The sequence below is a fragment of the Oncorhynchus gorbuscha genome, linkage group LG13 (genome assembly GCF_021184085.1).
Source record: "Oncorhynchus gorbuscha isolate QuinsamMale2020 ecotype Even-year linkage group LG13, OgorEven_v1.0, whole genome shotgun sequence".
Lineage (NCBI taxonomy): Eukaryota > Metazoa > Chordata > Actinopteri > Salmoniformes > Salmonidae > Oncorhynchus > Oncorhynchus gorbuscha.
Window position 1 is genome coordinate 38577356 of NC_060185.1, and position 20953 is coordinate 38598308.

Here is a 20953-nt window from a genome sequence, read left to right on the forward strand (position 1 = left end):
ACACTTATCCAGCATGGTTACCACAGTATTCTGCAGCGATACACCATCCCATCCTGTTATCACTTAGTAGGACTATTGTTTGTTTTTCAACAGGACAATGACCCAACACACCTCCAGGCGGTGTAAGGGCTATTTGACCAAGAAGGAGAGTGATGGAGTGCTGCATCAGATGACCTGGCCTCCACAATCACTTGACCTCAACCCAGTTGAGAAGGTTTCGGCTGAGTTGGACTGCAGAGAAGGGAAAGCAGCCAGCAAGTGCTCAGCATATGTGGGAACTCCTTCAAGACTTTTGGTAAACGCATTCCAGGTTAAACTGGTTAAGAGAATGCCAAGAATGTGCAAAGCTGTCATCAAGGCAAAGGGTGGCAACTTTGAAAATCTAAAATCTAAATTATATTCTGATTTGTTTAACACTTTTCTGTTAAAGTATGCGTAAAATAGTGAAAATAAATTAAAACCCTTGAATGAGTAGGTGCATCCAAAATTTTGACTGGTTCTGTATATCACCCTCTTCTGCTAAAGTGATTCACAAATATATCAAGAATAGATTAATTGTAGCACACTTCTTGAGCAAAAAAAATGTTTGGGAACATCCCAAATTGCACCATATTCCCTATTTAGTGCACTATCTGACCAGAGCCAGTAGTGCACTATACTGTAAAGGGAAAAGGGTGTAGTCAATAGTGCAATTTTGTGACCCCTTATGGAGGTATTTACTTTCCAATGAAGAACAACAATATGCAACGCTCCTCTTCAATAGGCGGCAGGGTAGCCTAGTGGTTAGAGCATTGGACTAGTAACTGAAAGGTTGCAAGTTCAAACCCCTGAGCTGACAAGGTACAAATCTGTCGTTCTGCCCCTGAACAGGCAGTTAACCCACTGTTCCTAGGCCGTCATTGAAAATAAGAATTTGTTCTTAACTGACTTGCCTAGTAAAATAAAGGTAAAATAAAAAATATATACACAATACGTAATCAAAGGTATGTGGACATCTGCTTGTCGAACATCTCATTCAAAATCAAGGACATTAACATGAGTTTCTCATCTCTTTTCTGCATTAACAGCCTCCACCCTTCTGGGAAGGCTTTCCACTAGCTGTTGGAACATTGCTGCGGGGACTTGCTTCCATTCAGCCACAAGAGTATTAGTGGGGTTGGGCGATTAGGCCTGGCTCACAGTCGATGTTCCAATTCATCACAAAGTAGTTCGATGGGGTTGAGATCAGGACTCTATGCAGGCCAGTCAAGTTCTTCCACACCGATCTCGACAAACAATTTTAGTATGGACATTGTGTTGTGCGAGGGGCGTTGTTCTCCCGTGTGGCACAGTGGTCTTTTAAAAAAACATTTTTTAACCTTTATTTAACCAGACAAGTAAATTAAGAACATATTTTTATTTTCTGCCTGTTCAGGGTCAGAACGACAGATTTTTACCTTGTCAGCTCGGGGGTTTGAACTCGCAACCTTCCAGTTACTAGTCCAACCACAACCTCTAACCACTAGGCTACGCTACCGCACGGCATCTCAGTGCAAGGGGTGTCACTGCAGTATCTGGTTCAAATCCAGACTGCTTTACATCCACGGCATCTCAGTGCAAGGGGTGTCACTGCAGTATCTGGTTCAAATCCAGGCTGCTTTACATCCGGCTGTGATTGGGAGTCCCATAGGGTGGTGCACAGTTGGCCCAGCATCGTCTGGGTTTGGCCGGGGTATGCCGTCATTGTAAATAATAATTTGGTCTTAACTGACTTGCCTAGTTAAATTTTAAATTTATAAAATGTATTAAAAAACTTGTCATGCTGAATTAGGAAAGGGCCTTCCCCAAACTGTTGTCACAAAGATGGAAGCAGAGAATAATCTAGAATTTCATTGTATGCTGTAGCGTTAATATTTCCCTTCACTGGAACTAAGGGGCCTAGCCTGAACCATGAAAAACAGCCCCAGACCATTATTCCTCATCCACCAAACTTTACAGTTGGCACTGCATTCGGGCAGGTAGCGTTCTCCTGGCACCCACCAGACCCACATTTGTCCGTCGGACTGACAGATGGTGAAGCATGATTCATCACTCCAGAGAATGCGTTTCCACTGCTCCAGATTCCAATGGTAGAGAGCTTAACACAACTCAATCCATTGCGCAGTGTAATGTTAAGCTTGTGTGCGGCTGTTTGGCCATGGAAACCCATTTAGTGAAGCTCCCAACTAACAGTTATTGTGCTGACGTTGCTTCCAGAGGCAGTTTGGAACTCGGTGGTGAGTGTTGCAACCGAGGACAGGCGGTTTTTACTCACTAAGGGCTGCAGCACTCCACGGTCTCGTTCTGTGAGCTTTAGTGACCGACCACTTTACAGCGGAGCCGTTGTTGTTCCTAGACGTTTCCACTTCACAATAACAACACTTACAGCTGACCAGGGAAGCTCTAGCAGGGCAGAAATATGACAAACTGACGTGTTGGAAAGGTGGCATCCTATGATGGTTCAACGTTGAAGTTACTGAGCTCTTCAGTAAGGCCATTCTACTGCCAATGTTTGTCTATGGAGATTGAATGGCTGTATGCTTAATTTTATACACCTGTCAGCAAAGGGTGTGGCTGAAATAGCCCAATACACTCATTTGAATGGGTGTCCGCATACTTTTGTATATATATATTGTATTTTCCCCCACTGGGTGCTTTATTCTAAATACTCTGATGTCAATAATGCTTGTGGTTACAGTACTGTAAAATCATTTACATTTTAGGGGTTGTAGAGTTATAACGCATCTCTGTTCTTAAGCAGGCCTCTTCCTTAGTGTATTTCTCAAAATAAATGGATCATCACAATCGCATTTGAAGGCAATTCATTGTTTCATTGATGCAAAAACAAGAATATGTATGTAACAAGAAAGTATGGTTGAATGTAGCCTACACATTTTTTTGTGATATAAATTGCATAAATAAGATACAGGAATACTGAACAGAAATATCTTCAATCTTCAATTTAATCACCACACAATTGTTTCTCAAATTTGAAGATATATTCTCTATTCATATTCTGACAAAATGATTGTCTATAATAACATTCTGACAATTCAAAAGGATGTATTTGTACTGTCTTATAGACCGTGTATAGCTTCAGGCAGTAACAGAAACAGAGGAACTTCCAAATATGAGGGACTAACCTCAAAATAGACAGAGTAAAATGATTTGCATTTTGAGTTGGATTGACATATTGACTAGCCAACCATAGATTGTAGCTTTTCTGTTCCTTCCCTCTGTGGAAGTGTTATGATTTTTCTATTAGGTTAGGAGGACAAAATATATCCTACTATACAGATCTACATTTTACACAACCATTTTATTTCAGTGGCAGGGATAGCTATGTTTGTTTTGCAACAATAGAGTAGCACATAAGTGCAAGAAAAAGGTTGCCAGTTGAGTTTGTTGTTAAAGTTACACATTTTGTAGTAATTCACCTGTATTCAGCCACCCCTGGGGGATCTAACCTTGAATGGCAAGATCCTCCATCAACGACTTAATTCTATATGTAAAATGCTCACCTGCCATGCATGGTTACAAAGTTCACCAATTTTGAAAGTGTAACTTTGTCTTGTGGGGGCAGTGTGGCTTTGAGAAAATAAATTACACCACAAAGTTATTTGTGAATGTCAAATAGCATGTTAGTTAACAGCCAAAGAGGTTAGTGTATTGGAGGTGTGCTTTGGTGTAGGTCTTTCTTGTGCGTGTCTTTGCAAATTGGAAGTGTTTGTACATACAAAACAGTAAAACGGTTAGTCACTAACCTGTCTAGATAACTTGAAAACTAGTCTAAACAGCTCTGCTATGGGGACTAAAATGGTCCGAGTGAGGTGTTCTCTCATTTGTGTCACCCTAACCTAATGTACAGTTGAAGTCGGAAGTTTACATACACCTTTGCCAAATACATTTGAACTCAGTTTTTACTCCTAGTAAAAATTCCCTGTTTTAGGTCAGTTAGGATTACCTGTAACGGCTGTCGGGGGAAGAAGGTGAGGACCAAGGTGCAGCGTGGTACGTGTTCATATTGTTTAATAGGAATAGAACACTGAAAATACAACAACAACAAAAACAACAGTGAACGAACAAAACCGAAACAGTTCAATACAAACACTCAACAGAAAACAATTACCCACAAAACCCATGTGAGCAAGAGCTACCTAAGTATGGTTCTCAATCAGAGACAACGATAGACAGCTGTCCCTGATTGAGAACCATACCCAGCCAAAAACAAAGAAATACAAAAACATAGAAAAAGGAACATAGAATGCCCACCCTAGTCACACCCTGGCCTAACCAAAATAGAGAATAAAAGCCTCTCTATGGCCAGGGTGTGACATCACCACTTTATTTTAAGAATGTGAAATGTTAGAATAATAGTAGAGAGAATTATTTATTTCAGCTTTTATTTCTTTCATCACAATCCCATTGGGTCAGAAGTTTACATACACTCAATTAGTATTTGGTAGCATTGCCTAAGAATGGTTTAACTTGGGTCAAACGTTTCGGGTAGCGTTCCACAAGCTTCCCTCAATAAGCTGGTGTAACTGAGTCAGGTTTGTAGGCCTCCTTGTTCGCACACACTTTTTCAGTTCTGCACACAAATGTTCTATGGGATTGAGGTCAGGGCTTTGTGATGGCCACTTCAATCCCTTGTCTTTGTTGTCCTTAAGCCATTCTGCCACAACTTTGGAAGTATGCTTGGGGTCATTGTCCTTTTGGAAGACCCATTTGCGACCAAGCTTTAACTTTCTGACTGATGTCTTGAGATGCTGCTTCAATATATCAATATACATTTCCTACCTCATGAAGCCATCTATTTTGTGAAGCGCACCAGTGCCTCCTGCAGCAAAGCACCCAAACAACATGATGTTGCCAGCCCCGTGCTTCACGGTTGGGATGGTGTTTTTTCGGATAGCAAGCCTCCCCCTTTTTCCTCCAAACATAACAATGGTCATTATGGCCAAACAATTCTATTTTTGTTTCATCAGAACAGAGGATATTTCTCAAAAAAGTGCGATCTTTGTCCTCATGTGCAGTTGCAAACCGAAGTCTGTCTTTTTTATGGCGGTTTTGGAGCAGTGGTTTCTTCCTTGCTGAGCGGCCTTTCAGGTTATGTCGATATAGGACTCGTTTTACTTTGGATATAGATACTTTTGTACTTGTTTCCTCCAGCATCTTCACAAGGTCCTTTGCTGTTGTTCTGGGATTGATTTGCACTTTTCGCGCCAAAGAACCGTTCATCTCTAGAAGACAGAACACGTCTCCTTCCTGAGCGGTATGTCGGGTGTGGCGTCATGGTGTTTATACTTGCGTACTATTGTTTGTACAGATGAACGTGGTGCCAGACTTCCAAATGCCAGACTTCAGGCATTTGGAAATTGCTCCCAAGGATGAACCAGACTTGTGGAGGTCTACAATGGTTTTTCTGAGGTCTTGGCTGTTTTCTTTTGATTTTCCTATGACGTCAAGCAAATAGACACTGAGTTTGAAGGTAGGCCTTGAAATACATCCACAGGTACACCTCCAATTGACTCAAATTATGTAAATTAGACTATCAGAAGCTTCTAAAGCCATGACATCATTTTCTGGAATTTTCCAAGCTGTTTAAAGGCACAGTCAATTTAGTGTATGCAAACTTCTGACCCACTGGAATTGTGATAGTGAATAAAAGTGAAATAATCTGTCTGTACACAATTGTTGGAAAAATGATTTGTGTCATGCACAAAGTATTTGTCCTAACCGACTTACCAAAACTATAGTTTGTTAAACAAGAAATTTGTGGAGTGGTTGAAAAACGATTTTTAATGACTCCAGCCTAAGTATATGTAAACTTCCGACTTCAACTGTAGCAGGCATAAAAAAAACGGCTGAGTGGCGTTTCTTTCATTCTGGTCCTGACGAGAGTGAAAAAGGCTGTTGGGGGAGGTTCTCTTCTGCACTCTTCAACCAATCCAGCAAATGTGGTGGAAGAGTTAACATGGCTGGGGAAATATTAAATGTGACCAATGACCTGTATGGAACAAAATACAAACACATTATTGTGGCTCAAAGTAAATACAAGCTAATACATTTTTCCAGGCAGCGGTGTAACGTATTCGCTGGAAGTCATGAAGCAGGTGAAAAGGGTGAGTTTAATGATAAGAATAAGGCAGATTAACAAAACAGGAGAAGCGTATGGAACGTGATCAAAACCAACACTGCATTATGACTGAGGCTACTGAGGGCTAAATAAAGGGAGAGTAATCAAAATCAAATCAAATCAAAACAACAAAACAATGCAGTAAACAAAATCTATAAAAATACCTTTGAAAAAATAAGAAAAATAAATAAAAGTAACAAGTAATTAAAGAGCAGCAGTAAAATAACAATAGCGAGGCTATATAAGGGGGGTACCGGGTCAGAGTCAATGTGCGGGGGCACCGGTTAGTCGAGGTAATTGAGGTAATATATACATGTAGGTAGAGTTATTAAAGTAACTATGCATAGATAAAAACAGAGAGTAGCAGCAGTGTAAAGGGGGGACTAGGTAATGCAAATAGTCTGGGTAGCCATTTGATTAAATGTTCAAGAGTCTTATGGCTTGGGGGTAGAAGCTGTTTAGAAGCCTCTTGGACCTAAACTTGGCGCTCCGGTAGCGGAGAGAACAGTCTATGACTAGGGTGGCTGGAGTCTTGACAACTTTTTGGGCCTTATAGAGGTCCTGGATGGCAGGAAGCTTGGCCCCAGTGATGTACTGGGCCTTACACACTAACCTCTGTAGTGCCCTGCGGTCGGAGGCAGAGCAGTTGCCATACCAAATCAAATCAAATCAAATTTGTACAAGTGCTGTACAGAAACCCAGCCTAAAATCCCAAACAGCAAGCAATACAGGCGTTGAAGCACGTTGGCTAGGAAAAACTCACTAGAAAGGCCAAAACCTAGGAAGAAACCTAGAGAGGAACCAGACTATGAGGGGTTCAGGTAGCACGTCCGGTGAACAGGTCAGGATTCCATAGTCGCAGGCAGAACAGTTCAAACTGGAGCAGCAGCACGGCCTGGTGGACTGACTAAAAGTATTTAGTCAGCCACCAATTGTGCAAGTTCTCCCTCTTAAAAAGATGAGAGAGGCCTGTAATTTTCATCATAGGTACACTTCAACTATGACAGACAAAATGAGAAAAGAAATCCAGAAAATCACATTGTAGGATTTTTAATGAATTTATTTGCAAATTATGTTGGAAAATAAGTATTTGGTCAATAACAAAAGTGTATCTCAATACTTTGTTATATACCCTTTGTTGGCAATGACAGAGGTCAAACGTTTTCTGTAAGTCTTCACAAGGTTTTCACACCCTGTTGCTGGTATTTTGGCCCATTCCTCCATGCAGATCTCCTCTAAAGCAGTGATGTTTTGGATGCTTTTTGCTGGGCAACATGGACTTTCAACTCCCTCCAAAGATTTTATATGGGGTTGAGATCTGGAGACTGGCTAGGCCACTCCAGGACCTTGAAATGCTTCTTACGAAGCCACTCCTTCGTTACCCGGGCGGTGTGTTTGGGATCATTGTCATGCTGAAAGTCCCAGCCACGTTTTACCTTCAATGCCCTTGCTGATGGAAGGAGGTTTTCACTCAAAATCTCACGATACATGGCCCATTCATTCTTTCCTTTACACGGATCAGTCGTCCTGGTCCCTTTGCAGAAAAACAGCCCCAAAGCATGATGTTTCCACCCCCATGCTTCACAGTAGGTATGGTGTTCTTTGGATGGATCTCAGCATTCTTTGTCCTCCAATCATGACGAGTTTTTACCAAAAAGTTATATTTTGGTTTCATCTGAACATATGACATTCTCCCAATCTTCTTCTGGATCATCCAAATGCTCTCTAGCAAACTTCAGACGGGCCTGGACATGTACTGTCTTAAGCAGGGGGACACGTCTGGCACTGCAGGATTTGAGTCCCTGGCGGCATAGTGTGTTACTGATGGATGCAAACCCCAAAGTATGCATGAAACCTAGTTTTGTCCATCACCTTCCATCTCTCTCCAAAAACACGCCCTCCAAATTAGTTCAGCCCAGAATGATTTTTTTTGGATGGTGTCTGGGATGAACAGTTCAAAAAAATACGTTATGTCCTTCACATGAGTAACTGCCATCTGCTTCGGCCCTGGTTGCATCTTTATGACATTGGCAGCCTTGCAGGGAGGCTCATTCCTTGGGAAGACACTCCTTCCACATTCACTTCTTTCTCTACATTTTTTTTTATCAGGCCCTCTGAACAGATCATTTTTTCCATACTGATTGATTGTGGTAAGGAGCCACACATGCAAATCTATTTATTTGTTGTGCCCCTCCCCCAATTTGCACGGCTGGGGTAGAGTGTGGGAGAATACAGATTTTTTTTTTTACAACGTATCGAAATAATGTTGTTTCACACACTACAAAGGGTAAAGAGTGGGAGAAAAGCGGGAGACAGGCAGACATGCAGGGAGACAGACAAGTGCTTTGTTGAAACAGCAGGCCCAGAGTGGAGGGAGACAGACAAGTGCTTTGTTGAAACAGCAGGCCCAGGGTGGAGGAAGACAGAGTGAAGGCACACAGCAAACCTTTTTGTTGAATTTTTACTTGTTTTCACCTACACACATACTTTCCCACACTTTTATTACCCTCGGGTGGACCCGGACACCACATATGCAACATAAATGTGTCGGAGGGTGCACAGTGTACACTCAATGTAAATGTGTTATTTGACATGTTCTTCGCAGAAAATGAGCCAAGGCCAGTGAGTATCAGGATGAAATGTTTCTTTTTTTAAATTTTAGTAAACATTTAAAATGGGTCCCACAGACCCGAAAACCACACAAGGGTTGAGTTAATATTAAGGCTATGTGAGAGGTAATAGATTCCAGTTTTCATTTAACCCATCTGAACAGTAGGCTACAATTCCCCATCTTGTGACTGTCAAATTTGTATATCACCTCACAATACTTACACATAACATAGCTAACACTGCTATAATCCTATTTTACCACTTCACCAAATATTTCCCAAACATTACTTTTCTGGCCCTCACTTCTCTTTATGTTCTCTTTACTTTCTCTGCCCGTTCCCAAAAGCATTTGGTGATTGGCATGTAGGCTATTTGGTGTGCCTAATGTTTGGCCCTAAAGCTTAGGCTTACATACATGCGATATAGCCTAAAATAAGGAATGAAAAACCTCAATGTCACCTATAGATAGATATAAATTGCACAGGAATTATACATGTTTTAATGTTTTAAGGTAGGCTATTGATTTCTATTTCCTCACTTTAAACCCGCTTGTCCCACTGATATAACCACAGGGAATGAATGAGTCAACCCGCACATCACTAACACACACACACACACACACACACACACACACACACACACACACACACACACACACACACACACACACACACACACACACACACACACACACACACACACACACACACACACACACACACACACACACACACACACACACACACACACACACACACACACACACACACACACACATACACTCACACACACTCTATTATCAATTTAACTGATCCAGATTAAATGAAAATGAGGATGGACCTTGCAACACAACCTGGTCCAGGGCCGGCTCTTGCCTTTTGGGGGCCCTAAGCGGGATTTGGCAGAGGAGAGAAAATCTTGCAGGCTACTTGTTTTTCTTATTGGCTGAGCTGGCACTGCACTGACCTAACCACCCATGGGACACTGAGTCACACCATGACAATTACATTATTTGTGTCATTGGAGTTCAAGTAAACACACTGCTGTATACTGTGTTTTTTTCTTCCTTTAAAAGGTATAAAAGGTCAGTGATGTGACAGTAGTTTAGTGTGGAATAGTCCACTGACACAGAACATACAGTAGATCTATGTCCACACAACGGCAGTCTGGAGAAAGATACCAGGTGATCTAGACTTACATCCTGTTTTGAAGATATATATGTACGTATCTTTATTGATGGTTTGACTCTTCATTCAGACAGTAAGGGAATTAGAGGAGGAGACAGGCAAGTGGGAGAATCAGTGAGAAAGGTGGGCACAGGGATTGAATCCTGGTCTCTGGTGAGTTTTATGTGACTTATGCCAGGAAGAATTACCGCACCACAGCTCTGCAAGACCAGCATCCTGTTTCATTCACACATTATAGTTGGAGTGTATGTAAGTTTATCAGTAAAGCAAAAAATTGTAAGCTGAGAGTGTGTCAATTGTATTTGTTATTCAAAATATGAATATTATTGAACTTACACGATGAATGACGTTTGCCGTATGTTCTACTCAATGTCCATTACAACCACAGGTAACAATGTTTTTCCATGGAATCCCTTTGAAGAGTAATGCTGTGGCAATGATGCAATGAATCTTGATAATCAGTGGTAATTATAAGAATGAAGCAATTATGAGATGTCAATAAGAGATAGATTGTTTCACCTGATAGACACTATTTTCCTTCACTTGTGAACTAAATATATCTAGAAATACTTCTATACTATTGGGAAAATGATGAACTCAACACAACTCACATCATTTATCCTAGCTGGATATAGTGACATTGGACACTTAAAGTACTTGTATTTCATTATATTAACTGTCTTATACGTCTCCATAGTTTTTGCGAACACAGTGCTTATTGTGGTTATATGTATGGAGAGAAGCCTTCATGAACCCTTGTATCTGTTTCTGTGCAGTTTGTTTGTAAATGACTTGTATGGTAGCACTGGTTTGTTTCCTGCTCTCATGACTCATTTGGTTTCAGATGACCATACAGTTTCCACTGTGTGCTGTTACCTACAGATATTTGTCTTGTACACATATGGATCTACTGAATTCATCAATTTAGCAGTCATGTCCTACGACAGGTACCTTGCTATATGTTATCCACTACAGTATAACGTCATCATGACACCCAACAGGGTGTGTATTTTAATTTGTGTAATATGGTTGTACTCTTTTGTAAAATTCACCATACAACTGTCTTTAACTATTCGTTTGCGATTGTGTGGAAACGTCATAGACAAAGTGTATTGTGACAACTACCTGGTAGTTAAACTTGCCTGTTCAACTTCAGACACGACAGTTAATAACATCTCTGGACTCTGTGGTATTGTTTTGACTGTCGCTGTCCCTTTAATTACTATTGTGTTCTCTTATATTAAGATTCTGACCATTTGTTTGAAATCTTCCATGGAGACCAGACAGAAAGCTTTCAGCACCTGTTCTCCTCATCTGGCCTCGCTGCTCAACTTCTCTTTCGGCTGTTTCTTAACTCTGCTCCAGAGTAGATTTGATAGCCCTATGAGAAATGTTCCAACTGTACTTCACACTATTTTATCAGTGTACTATCTGATGTGCCAGCCACTTTTAAATCCTATTGTGTATGGAGTTAGGATGGCTAAAATCAGACAGGCTTGTAATAACATACTACCTGTAGGTCTGTACCCTAAAACATAAGCTAAGCATTTCGTGTGTCCTTTTCCGTCCTGATTGTTCGATATTTGTGATGTTGACTTGTGTTTTGTTACTTAGGCTAGTCGCAATAATGAATGGGGGTGAGGATGGTAAATGTAAAACATTTGCTAATCTCTGAAATATTGTCATATAAATCTAATATAAACAGGAGAAGTTCATGACTTTGAATTTCTCTCTTAAATTGAAGTTTCTTAGGCTGCATTCACAAAGCAAGTCCAATTCTGATCTTTATTATTGGCAAAATATCTGATCTGGTTGGTCAAAAGACAAATTATTGGCAAATTATCAGAATTAGACCACCTGTGTAAACACATAAAATCTTTGTGTAAACACAAATAAATCAAGATATGCAAAACTGTCTGGATCAATCAACAACAGTGAATAAATGGATGTAAATGTGTAAAAGGTAAGCCCACCTTATAGCCCACCATTAGGTCCATCACTAATGGAACATGGGCTCAGTGGGTACATGATTGTTTGACATTTTCAGAGAGAAATCTTCGGAAATACTTTAGTATGAAAACAAACTATATTCTGTCTGGACCAGATACCTTTACTGAGATAAAAAGTATCTTGTTTTTCCTGGGTCACAGTGAGATATGTTTGACCTACAGAATGTAACAATCCAATAAGACACGTTGGTTAATGTACTCCATCCACACTTTACCACGGGGAAAGCAGAAGCCAATAATAAAACTGTAAGAAACATGTTTATTGAGTCATTAGGTACCAGGTCATTAGTCCACTCTATCACCTCGTTCCCTGGGAACCAATTAATGCAGCTAGTAACCTGTAGAGACCTGAGGGGCTCCTGTAGAGGCACAGCTGGTCTTGACTGTATCCCAAATGGTACCCTATTCAACTCTGGACCCCGGAGCCACATCCACTGCTTTTTTTCATTGTTCCCCTCTAATCAGGGACTAATTATCAGGTCCTGTAGAACAGAAAAGAAAAGCAGCAGGACCCAGACTTCGTAGGGTAAGAGTTTAATAGCCCTGGTATAGGGAATAGGATGCCATTTTGGGGGGGAGTGTACTGTAGGCCTAAGGAAGCCCCGAGAGAAAATAAGGGCCCTCACTTTTACCTGAACAGAAAAAGCTCTGGGCCTAGGTTTTAGACTATAGCTAAGACTTGGCGTCCTGAGTTATTCTCTGTTTTCCCTGGTTAGATCATATGGTCAGGAAAAACAACAGAGCCCTAACTACATAGCCTGGGTCCTAGTCTGTTTGTGCTAACATTCTGCTCCTTGTCATTCCATACATGACAAGGAGTTGGAACGATAGCACAAACAGATCGGGGCCAGGCTACTAACAATGACCTCTCCTCAGACTGTTGTGTTACACCCTCATTCAGAATGAAGCTACCAAGGTAGCCTGTCAACAATATCTGCCAGTGGTTGGTCCAGGACTATACTTAATCTGGGTCCGGGAAACCATTCCTTTGTCAGAGGCTTTCAATTAGTTTAACTTTTTTTTTTTTTAATTGAACATCCATTTACCTAGGCAAGTCAGTTAAGAACAAATTCTTACTTAAAATAACAGCCTACCGGGTGGGTAAACTGCCTTGTTCAGAAGGATAGATTTTTACCTTGTCAGCTCGGGGATTTGATCCAGCATAGTGCTCTAACCACTATGCTACCTGCCACCCCACTAAACTGTGTATTCATTGTACATGGTGCACATAAATAAGAGATCTGATATTCAGAGGTGTGGACTCGAGTCACATGACTTGGACTCGAGTCAGAATCAAGTCACAAATATGATGACTTGCAACTCGATTTTGACTTTAACACCAATAACTCGTGACTTGACTTGGACTTGAGCCTTATGACTCGACCTGACTTGATACCCTCCCCAAGCCCAAATATAAAAAATTATACTATGAAAAAAAGTGTGCAGGGCATCAACTCTTCATTTAACGGATTACAGTTACAATTGGACAGCAGCCAATCAAATTGTGTCAGCTGAGAAAAAGTTGTGCGTGACAGTGCAGAGGAACGTCGGCGGGTGAATTCAGATGGAGCCCTTGGAAAGATGATACGCAAAATTATTATTTTTGGATATAAAGACGATGCTGTATCAACAAAAAACAGATTGCAACTTGCAAAACATGCGGGAAGAAAATTACAGACGGAGGCGCAACAATTTCCAACTTTGTTCGACATTTGAAGCTACACGAAGAACGGTAATTAGTGGCTAGTATAGCCGACAGCTATATATCTTATTACTTTACTAGTGTATCATTTAGGCTAACGTAACGGTAAATCAATGAGCCTCCATATAGTCAGTCAGTGCGGGAACATGATCATTGCACTCAAGTTTGAGCTAGAGCTGACTAGGCAGTTGGTAGCCTAAATCCTTCCTGATGTTACTACCATTGACATACTTTAGCCTACTGTAGAGAGAGTGTGTGTGTGTGTGTGTGTGTGTGTGTGTGTGTGTGTGTGTGTGTGTGTGTGTGTGTGTGTGTGTGTGTGTGTGTGTGTGTGTGTGTGTGTGTGTGTGTGTGTGTGTGTGTGTGTGTGTGTGTGTGTGTGTGTGTGTGTGTGTGTAAGTGTGTAAGTGTGTGTGTAAGTGTGTGTGTTAAGGTTGGGCGATTGTGCACAGGCTCACATCGCCCGATTGCGCCCGATTGCACCTCAACCTCTATTGGGGGGGGGGGTCTTTCTCATGGATATCCATGTATTTCCATGGAAATATAATCATTATTTGGAAAGTAATAAATATATATTTTTTTAAAAGCATCCTTGATTTGTGTAAATGTAATATACTAACTATTACACTTGTTAAAAATATGAAATGGTATTACATTTGGTGAAGAGCACAAATGACTTGTTTAGGACTCGAAACTCAAAGTTTAGGACTTGAGACTTGACTTGATACCTGATGGTCTTGACTTGAGACTTGACTCGGATTTGCCTGTCTTAACTTGGAACTTGACTTGGGACTTCAGTGCTAAGACTTGAGGCTTACTTGTGACTTGTAAAACAATGACTTGGTCCCACCTCTGCTGATATTGTTGCCTTCCCAGCCTATTGGTGAGTTCACATACTACTTCTACATTTTAGTCCCCACACATACATTGTTTTAACAGGATCATAGGCCACTAACAAATGACATCCATTTTTTTCAATTAAATTAATACTGTATACCCATTGATTCCTAAACTCTTAAATGTAAAGTCCCAATATTTTGGGACCCTATTAGATTTTTTTATTAAATTCAGTCTGGTATGAGAACAGCAGCCCGATCTGAAGATGGCGCCGACAGCAGCCCTATTGAAGATGGCGCAGACAGAAATGGTCGCCTCTTTTCGCGTTCATAGGAAACTATGCAGTATTTTGTATTATTTCTTACATTGTTACCCCAGGAAATCTTAAGTCTTATTACATACAGCCAGGAAGAACTATTGGATATAAGAGCAACATCAACTTACCAACATTACAGGAATAAGACTTTCCCGAAGCGGATTCTCTGTTTGGACCATCACCTAGGACAATGGATCAGATCCCAGTAGGCGACCCAAAAGAACAGTGACGCAGAAGGGGCAGATGGAGTGGTTTTCTGGTCAGGCTCTGTAGACGGGCACATCGCTCACTACTCCTGAGTATACTTCTCGCCAATGTCCAGTCTCTTGACAACAAGGTAGATGAAATTTGAGCAAGGGTTGCCTTCCAGAGAGACATCAGAGATTGTAACATTCTCTGTTTCACAGAAACATGCCTCACTCGGGATATGTTATCAGAGTCAGTACAGCCACCCGCTTTCTTCGCGTATCAAGCCGACAGAAACAAATGATCTCTCTGGTAAGAAGAAGGACGAGTTGTATGCCATATGATTAACTAGTCATGGTGTGATCATAACAACATACAGGAACTCAAGTCCTTTTGCTCTCCTGACCTAGAATTCCTTACAATCAAATGCCGACTTGATTATCTTGATTAAGAGAATTCTCTTCGATTATAATCACAGCCGTGTATATCCCCCCTAAGCAGACACCTGAAAGAACTTCATTGGACTCTATATAAACTGGAAACCACATATCCTGAGGCTACATTTATTGTTGGGGATTTTAACAAAGCTAATCTGAAATCAAGACTCCCTAAAATTTTATCAGCATATCGAATATGCGACCTTGGCTGGCAGCATTCTGGATCATTGCTACTCTAACTTCCGCGACGCATACAAAGACCTCCCCTGCCCTCCTTTCGACAAATCTGACCACGACTCCATTTTGTTGCTCCCAGCCTATAGACAGAAACTAAAACAGGAACCGCCATGCTCTGGTCTGTTCAATGCTGGTCTGACCAATCAGATTCAAGATTGCTTCGATCACGTGGACTGGAATATGTTCCAGATAGCCTCAGACAACAACATTGATGTACAGTATATGCTGATTCGGTGAGCGAGTTAATTAGCAAGTGCATCGGTGATGTTGTACCCACAGTGACTATTAAAACCTTCCCCAACCAGAAACCGTGGATTGATGGCAGCGCAAAACTGAAAGCGCGAGCCACTGCTTATAATCAGTCATGGCAAGGTGACTGGAAACAAGACCGAATACAAAGAGCGTAGCTATTTCCTCCACAAGGCAATCAAACAAGCGAAGCATCAGTATAGAGACAAGGTAGAGTCGCAATTCAACGGCTCAGACACGAGACGTATGTGGCAGGGTCTACAGTCAATCACGGATTACAAAAAGAAAACCAGCCCAGTCACGGACCAGGATGTCTTGCTCCCAGGCAGACTAAATAACTTGTTTGCCCGCTTTGAGGACAATACAGTCCCACTGACACGCATCCCCAGCTGCGCCCTCAGAGCATGCACAGACCAGCTGGCTGGTGTGTTTACGGAAATATTCAATCAATCCTTATCCCAGTCTGCTGTTCCCACATGCTGCAAGAGGGCCACCATTGTTCCTGTTCCCAAGAAAGCTAAGGTAACTGAGCTAAACGACTACCGCCCCGTAGCACTCACTTCCATCATCATGAAGTGCTTTGGGAGACTAGTCAAGGACCATATCACCTCAACCCTACCTGACACCCTAGACCCACTCCAATTTGCTTACCGCCCAAATAGGTCCACAGACGATGCAATCTCAACCACACACTAGCCCATCTGGACAAGAGGAATACCTATGTGAGAATGCTGTTCATCGACTACAGCTCAGGATTTAACACCATAGTACCCTCCAAACTCGTCATCAAGCTTGAGACCCTGGGTCTCGACCCCGCCCTGTGCAACTGGGTACTGGACTTCCTGACGGGTCGCCCCCAGGTGGTGAATGTAGGTAACAACATCTCCACCTCGCTGATCCTCAACACTGGGGCCCCACAAGGGTGCGTTCTGAGCCCTCTCCTGTACTCCCTGTTCACCCACGACTGCGTGGCCACGCACGCCTCCAACTCAATCATCAAGTTTGCGGATGACACAACAGTGGTATGCTTGATTACCAACAACGACGAGAGGGCCTACAGGGAAGAGGTGAGGGCCCTCGGAGTGTGGTGTCAGGAAAATAATCATCCAGAAGGCGAAGTCAGTACAGGTGCATCAAAGGCCACCAGACTGTTAAACAGCCACCACTAACATTGAGTGGCTGCTGCCAACACACTGACTCAACTCCAGCCACTTTAATAATGGGAATTGATGGGAATTGATGTAAAATATATCACTAGCCACTTTAAACAATGCTACTTAATATAATGTTTACATACCCTACATTATTCATCCCATATGTATACGTATATACTGTACTCTATATCATCTACTGCATCTTTATGTAATACTTGTATCACTAGCCACTTTAAACTATGCCACTTTGTTTACATACTCATCTCATATGTAAATACTGTACTCGATACCATCTTTATGTACATGTTCTTTATCCCTTTACACTTGTGTGTATAAGGTAGTAGTTTTGGAATTGTTAGTTAGATTACTCGTTGGTTATTACTGCATTGTCGGAACTAGAAGCACAAGCATTTCGCTACACTCGCATTAACATCTGCTAACCATGTGTATGTGACAAATACATTTGATTTGATTTGATTTGAAGAGGGCCACCATTGCATCCTCTGAAGCTGAGGGGTTATTTCCGAAGGCGCATGGTGCTGTGGTGCTGCATGGAGATCACAAGTTCTTTAACTGGGCAGCAGTGACGTGATGAAGAGAATAGCCTATGGGGTGACTAACTAAGACCACTGCAACAGACTTATTTTAAAGTGTGGGAATAGGTTTATGCCAACCTTAGGCTATGGTTAACCTCTCTGGGGGGGTGTGGGATGCTACCGTCCCACCTGGCCAACATCCAGTGAAATTGCAGAGCACCAAATTCAAATTAATTTACTATAAATATACTTTCATTATATGTGTTTGTATGTTCACAGATTCAATTTCATGTTTACGTTTCATGTTTCACACATGGCTTTTCTTACGAGTTTAACAATTTACATCCTAACGATATGTACGTTCAATGTTTTGGCAGCTATCTGGCTCCATATGCAACATTTGTTAACAGACACCTCAAACTAGTTTGAACTATTCTATTTCAATGCCATGGGTAGCTACATCTGTTTTGCAACCATGTTTGTTTTGCATCAAGAGTATCACATAAAAGTGGAAGGAAAAGTTTGCCAGTTGTCTGCATTGAGTTTCTTGTTTAAGTTACACATTTTGTAGTAATTCACCTGTATTCAGCCACCCCTGGGGGATCTAACCTTGAATGGCAAGATCCTCCAACAAAGACTTCATTCTATATGTAAAATGCTCACCTGCCATGCATCGTTACCAAGTTCATCAAGTTTAAAGTGTAACTTTGTCTTGTGGGGGCAGTATGGCTTTGAGAAAATACTTTCAACCACAAAGTTAATTGTGAATGTCAAATAGCATGTTAGTTAACAGCCAATTGCACAGGAATGATAAATTTTTGATGTTTTAAGGTAGGCTATTGTTTTCTATTTCCTCATTTTACATCTGTCTGCCTTGCAGATATAACCGCAGGGACTGAAGCTAATGAGTCAACCCGCGCATCACTAAAACACACACTCTCTCTCTCTATTATCGATATAACTGCTCCAGATCAAATGGAAATTGGGATGAACTCAATATCACCTATAGATAGATATAAATTGCACAGGAATTATACATGTTTTAAGGTAGGCTATTGTTTTCTATTTCCTCACTTTAAACCCCCCTGTCCCACTGATATAACCACAGGGAATGAGTCAACCCGCACATCACTAACACACACACACACACACACACATACACTCACACACACTCTATTATCAATTTAACTGATCCAGATTAAATTAAAATGAGGATGGACCTTGCAACACAACCTGGTCCAGGGCCGGCTCTTGCCTTTTGGGGGCCCTAAGCGGGATTTGGCAGAGGAGAGAAAATCTTGCAGGCTACTTGTTTTTCTTATTGGCTGAGCTGGCACTGCACTGACCTAACCACCCATGGGACACTGAGAGTCACACCATGACAATTACATTATTTGTGTCATTGGAGTTCAAGTAAACACACTGCTGTATACTGTGTTTTTTTCTTCCTTTAAAAGGTATAAAAGGTCAGTGATGTGACAGTAGTTTAGTGTGGAATAGTCCACTGACACAGAACATACAGTAGATCTATGTCCACACAACGGCAGTCTGGAGAAAGATACCAGGTGATCTGGACTTAAATCCTGTTTTGAAGATATATATGTACGTATCTTTATTGATGGTTTGACTCTTCATTCAGACAGTAAGGGAATTAGAGGAGGAGACAGGCAAGTGGGAGAATCAGTGAGAAAGGTGGACAGGGATTGAACCCTCTAATGGTAAAATGTATGTGACTTATGATGAGGAGCATTACCACACCACAGCTCTGCATGACTAGCATCCTGTTTCATTCAACACTATGACTGCAGTGTTTGTAAGTGTAACAGTAAAGCAAAGACCAGTAAACTGTAACTGTGTCAATTGCGTTTGTTATTCAAAATATGAATATTATTGAACTACAGTAGAGATGAATGATGTTTGCTTTATGTTCTACTCCGTGTCCATCACAGCCACAGGTGACAATGTTTTTCCATGATGATGCCTATGGGGGTAATAACGTTGAATAGTAACACTGTGGCAATAATGCAAAGAGTTGATAATTGATGGCAATTCTAAGAATGAAGAAATGTTGAATCAATAAGAGATTCATAATTTCACCTGATAGACACTGTTTTCCTTCACTTGTGAACTAAATATATCTACAAATACTTCTATACTATTGGGAAAATGATGAACTCAACACAACTCACGTCATTTATCCTAGCTGGATATAGTGACATTGGACACTTAAAGTACTTGTATTTCATTATATTAACTGTCTTATACGTCTCCATAGTTTTTGCGAACACAGTGCTTATTGTGGTTATATGTATGGAGAGAAGCCTTCATGAACCCTTGTATCTGTTTCTGTGCAGTTTGTTTGTAAATGACTTGTATGGTAGCACTGGTTTGTTTCCTGCTCTCATGACTCATTTGGTTTCAGATGACCATACAGTTTCCACTGTGTGCTGTTACCTACAGATATTTGTCTTGTACACATATGGATCTATTGAATTCAGCAATTTAGCAGCGATGTCCTATGACAGGTACCTTGCTATATGTTATCCACTACAGTATAACGTCATCATGACACCCAACAGGGTGTGTATTTTAATTTGTGTAATATGGTTGTACTCTTTTGCAAAATTCAGCATACAACTGTCTTTAACTATTCGTTTGCAATTGTGTGGAAACGTCATAGACAAAGTGTATTGTGACAACTACCTGGTAGTTAAACTTGCCTGTTCAACTTCAGACACGACAGTTAATAAGATCTATGGACTCTGTGGTATTGTTTTGTCTGTCACTGTCCCTTTAATTACTATTGTGTTGTCTTATATTAAGATTCTGTCCATTTGTTTGAAATCTTCCATCGAGACCAGACAGAAAGCTTTCAGCACCTGTTCTCCTCATCTGGCCTCGCTGCTCAACTTCTCTTTCGGCTGTTTCTTAACTCTGCTCCAGAGTAGATTTGATAGCCCTATGAGAAATGTTCCAACTGTACTTCACACTATTTTATCAGTGTACTATCTGATGTGCCAGCCACTTTTAAATCCTATTGTGTATGGAGTTAGGATGGCTAAAATCAGACAGGCTTGTAATAACATACTACCTGTAGGTCTGTACCCTAAAACATAAGCTAGACATTAGTGTGACCTTTTCTGTCCTGATTGTTAGATTTTTGTGATGTTGACTTGTGTTTTGTTACTGATAGGCTTGTCGCTATAATGAATTAGGCAGAGGATGGCAAATCAGATGTGTAAAACATTTGCTAATTTACGAAATAATGTCATATACAAAAAATAAAGAAGAAGAAGTTAATGACTTTGAATTCCTTACTTAAATGTAAGTATGTAA

At 41.0% G+C, this 20953-nt stretch overlaps 2 protein-coding genes across 2 annotated transcripts; both read left to right on the forward strand.

The window, feature by feature from the left end:
- Positions 1-10542: 10542 nt before the first annotated feature.
- LOC123992304 (olfactory receptor 11A1-like) lies at positions 10543-11493 on the forward strand. Its single transcript, XM_046293461.1, has one exon. It carries the CDS (start codon positions 10543-10545, stop codon positions 11491-11493), a length of 951 nt encoding a protein of 316 aa, XP_046149417.1.
- Positions 11494-19783: 8290 nt separating this feature from the next.
- Positions 19784-20734, forward strand: LOC123992305 (olfactory receptor 11A1-like). Its single transcript, XM_046293462.1, has one exon. It carries the CDS (start codon positions 19784-19786, stop codon positions 20732-20734), a length of 951 nt encoding a protein of 316 aa, XP_046149418.1.
- The last annotated feature ends 219 nt before the right edge of the window (positions 20735-20953 follow it).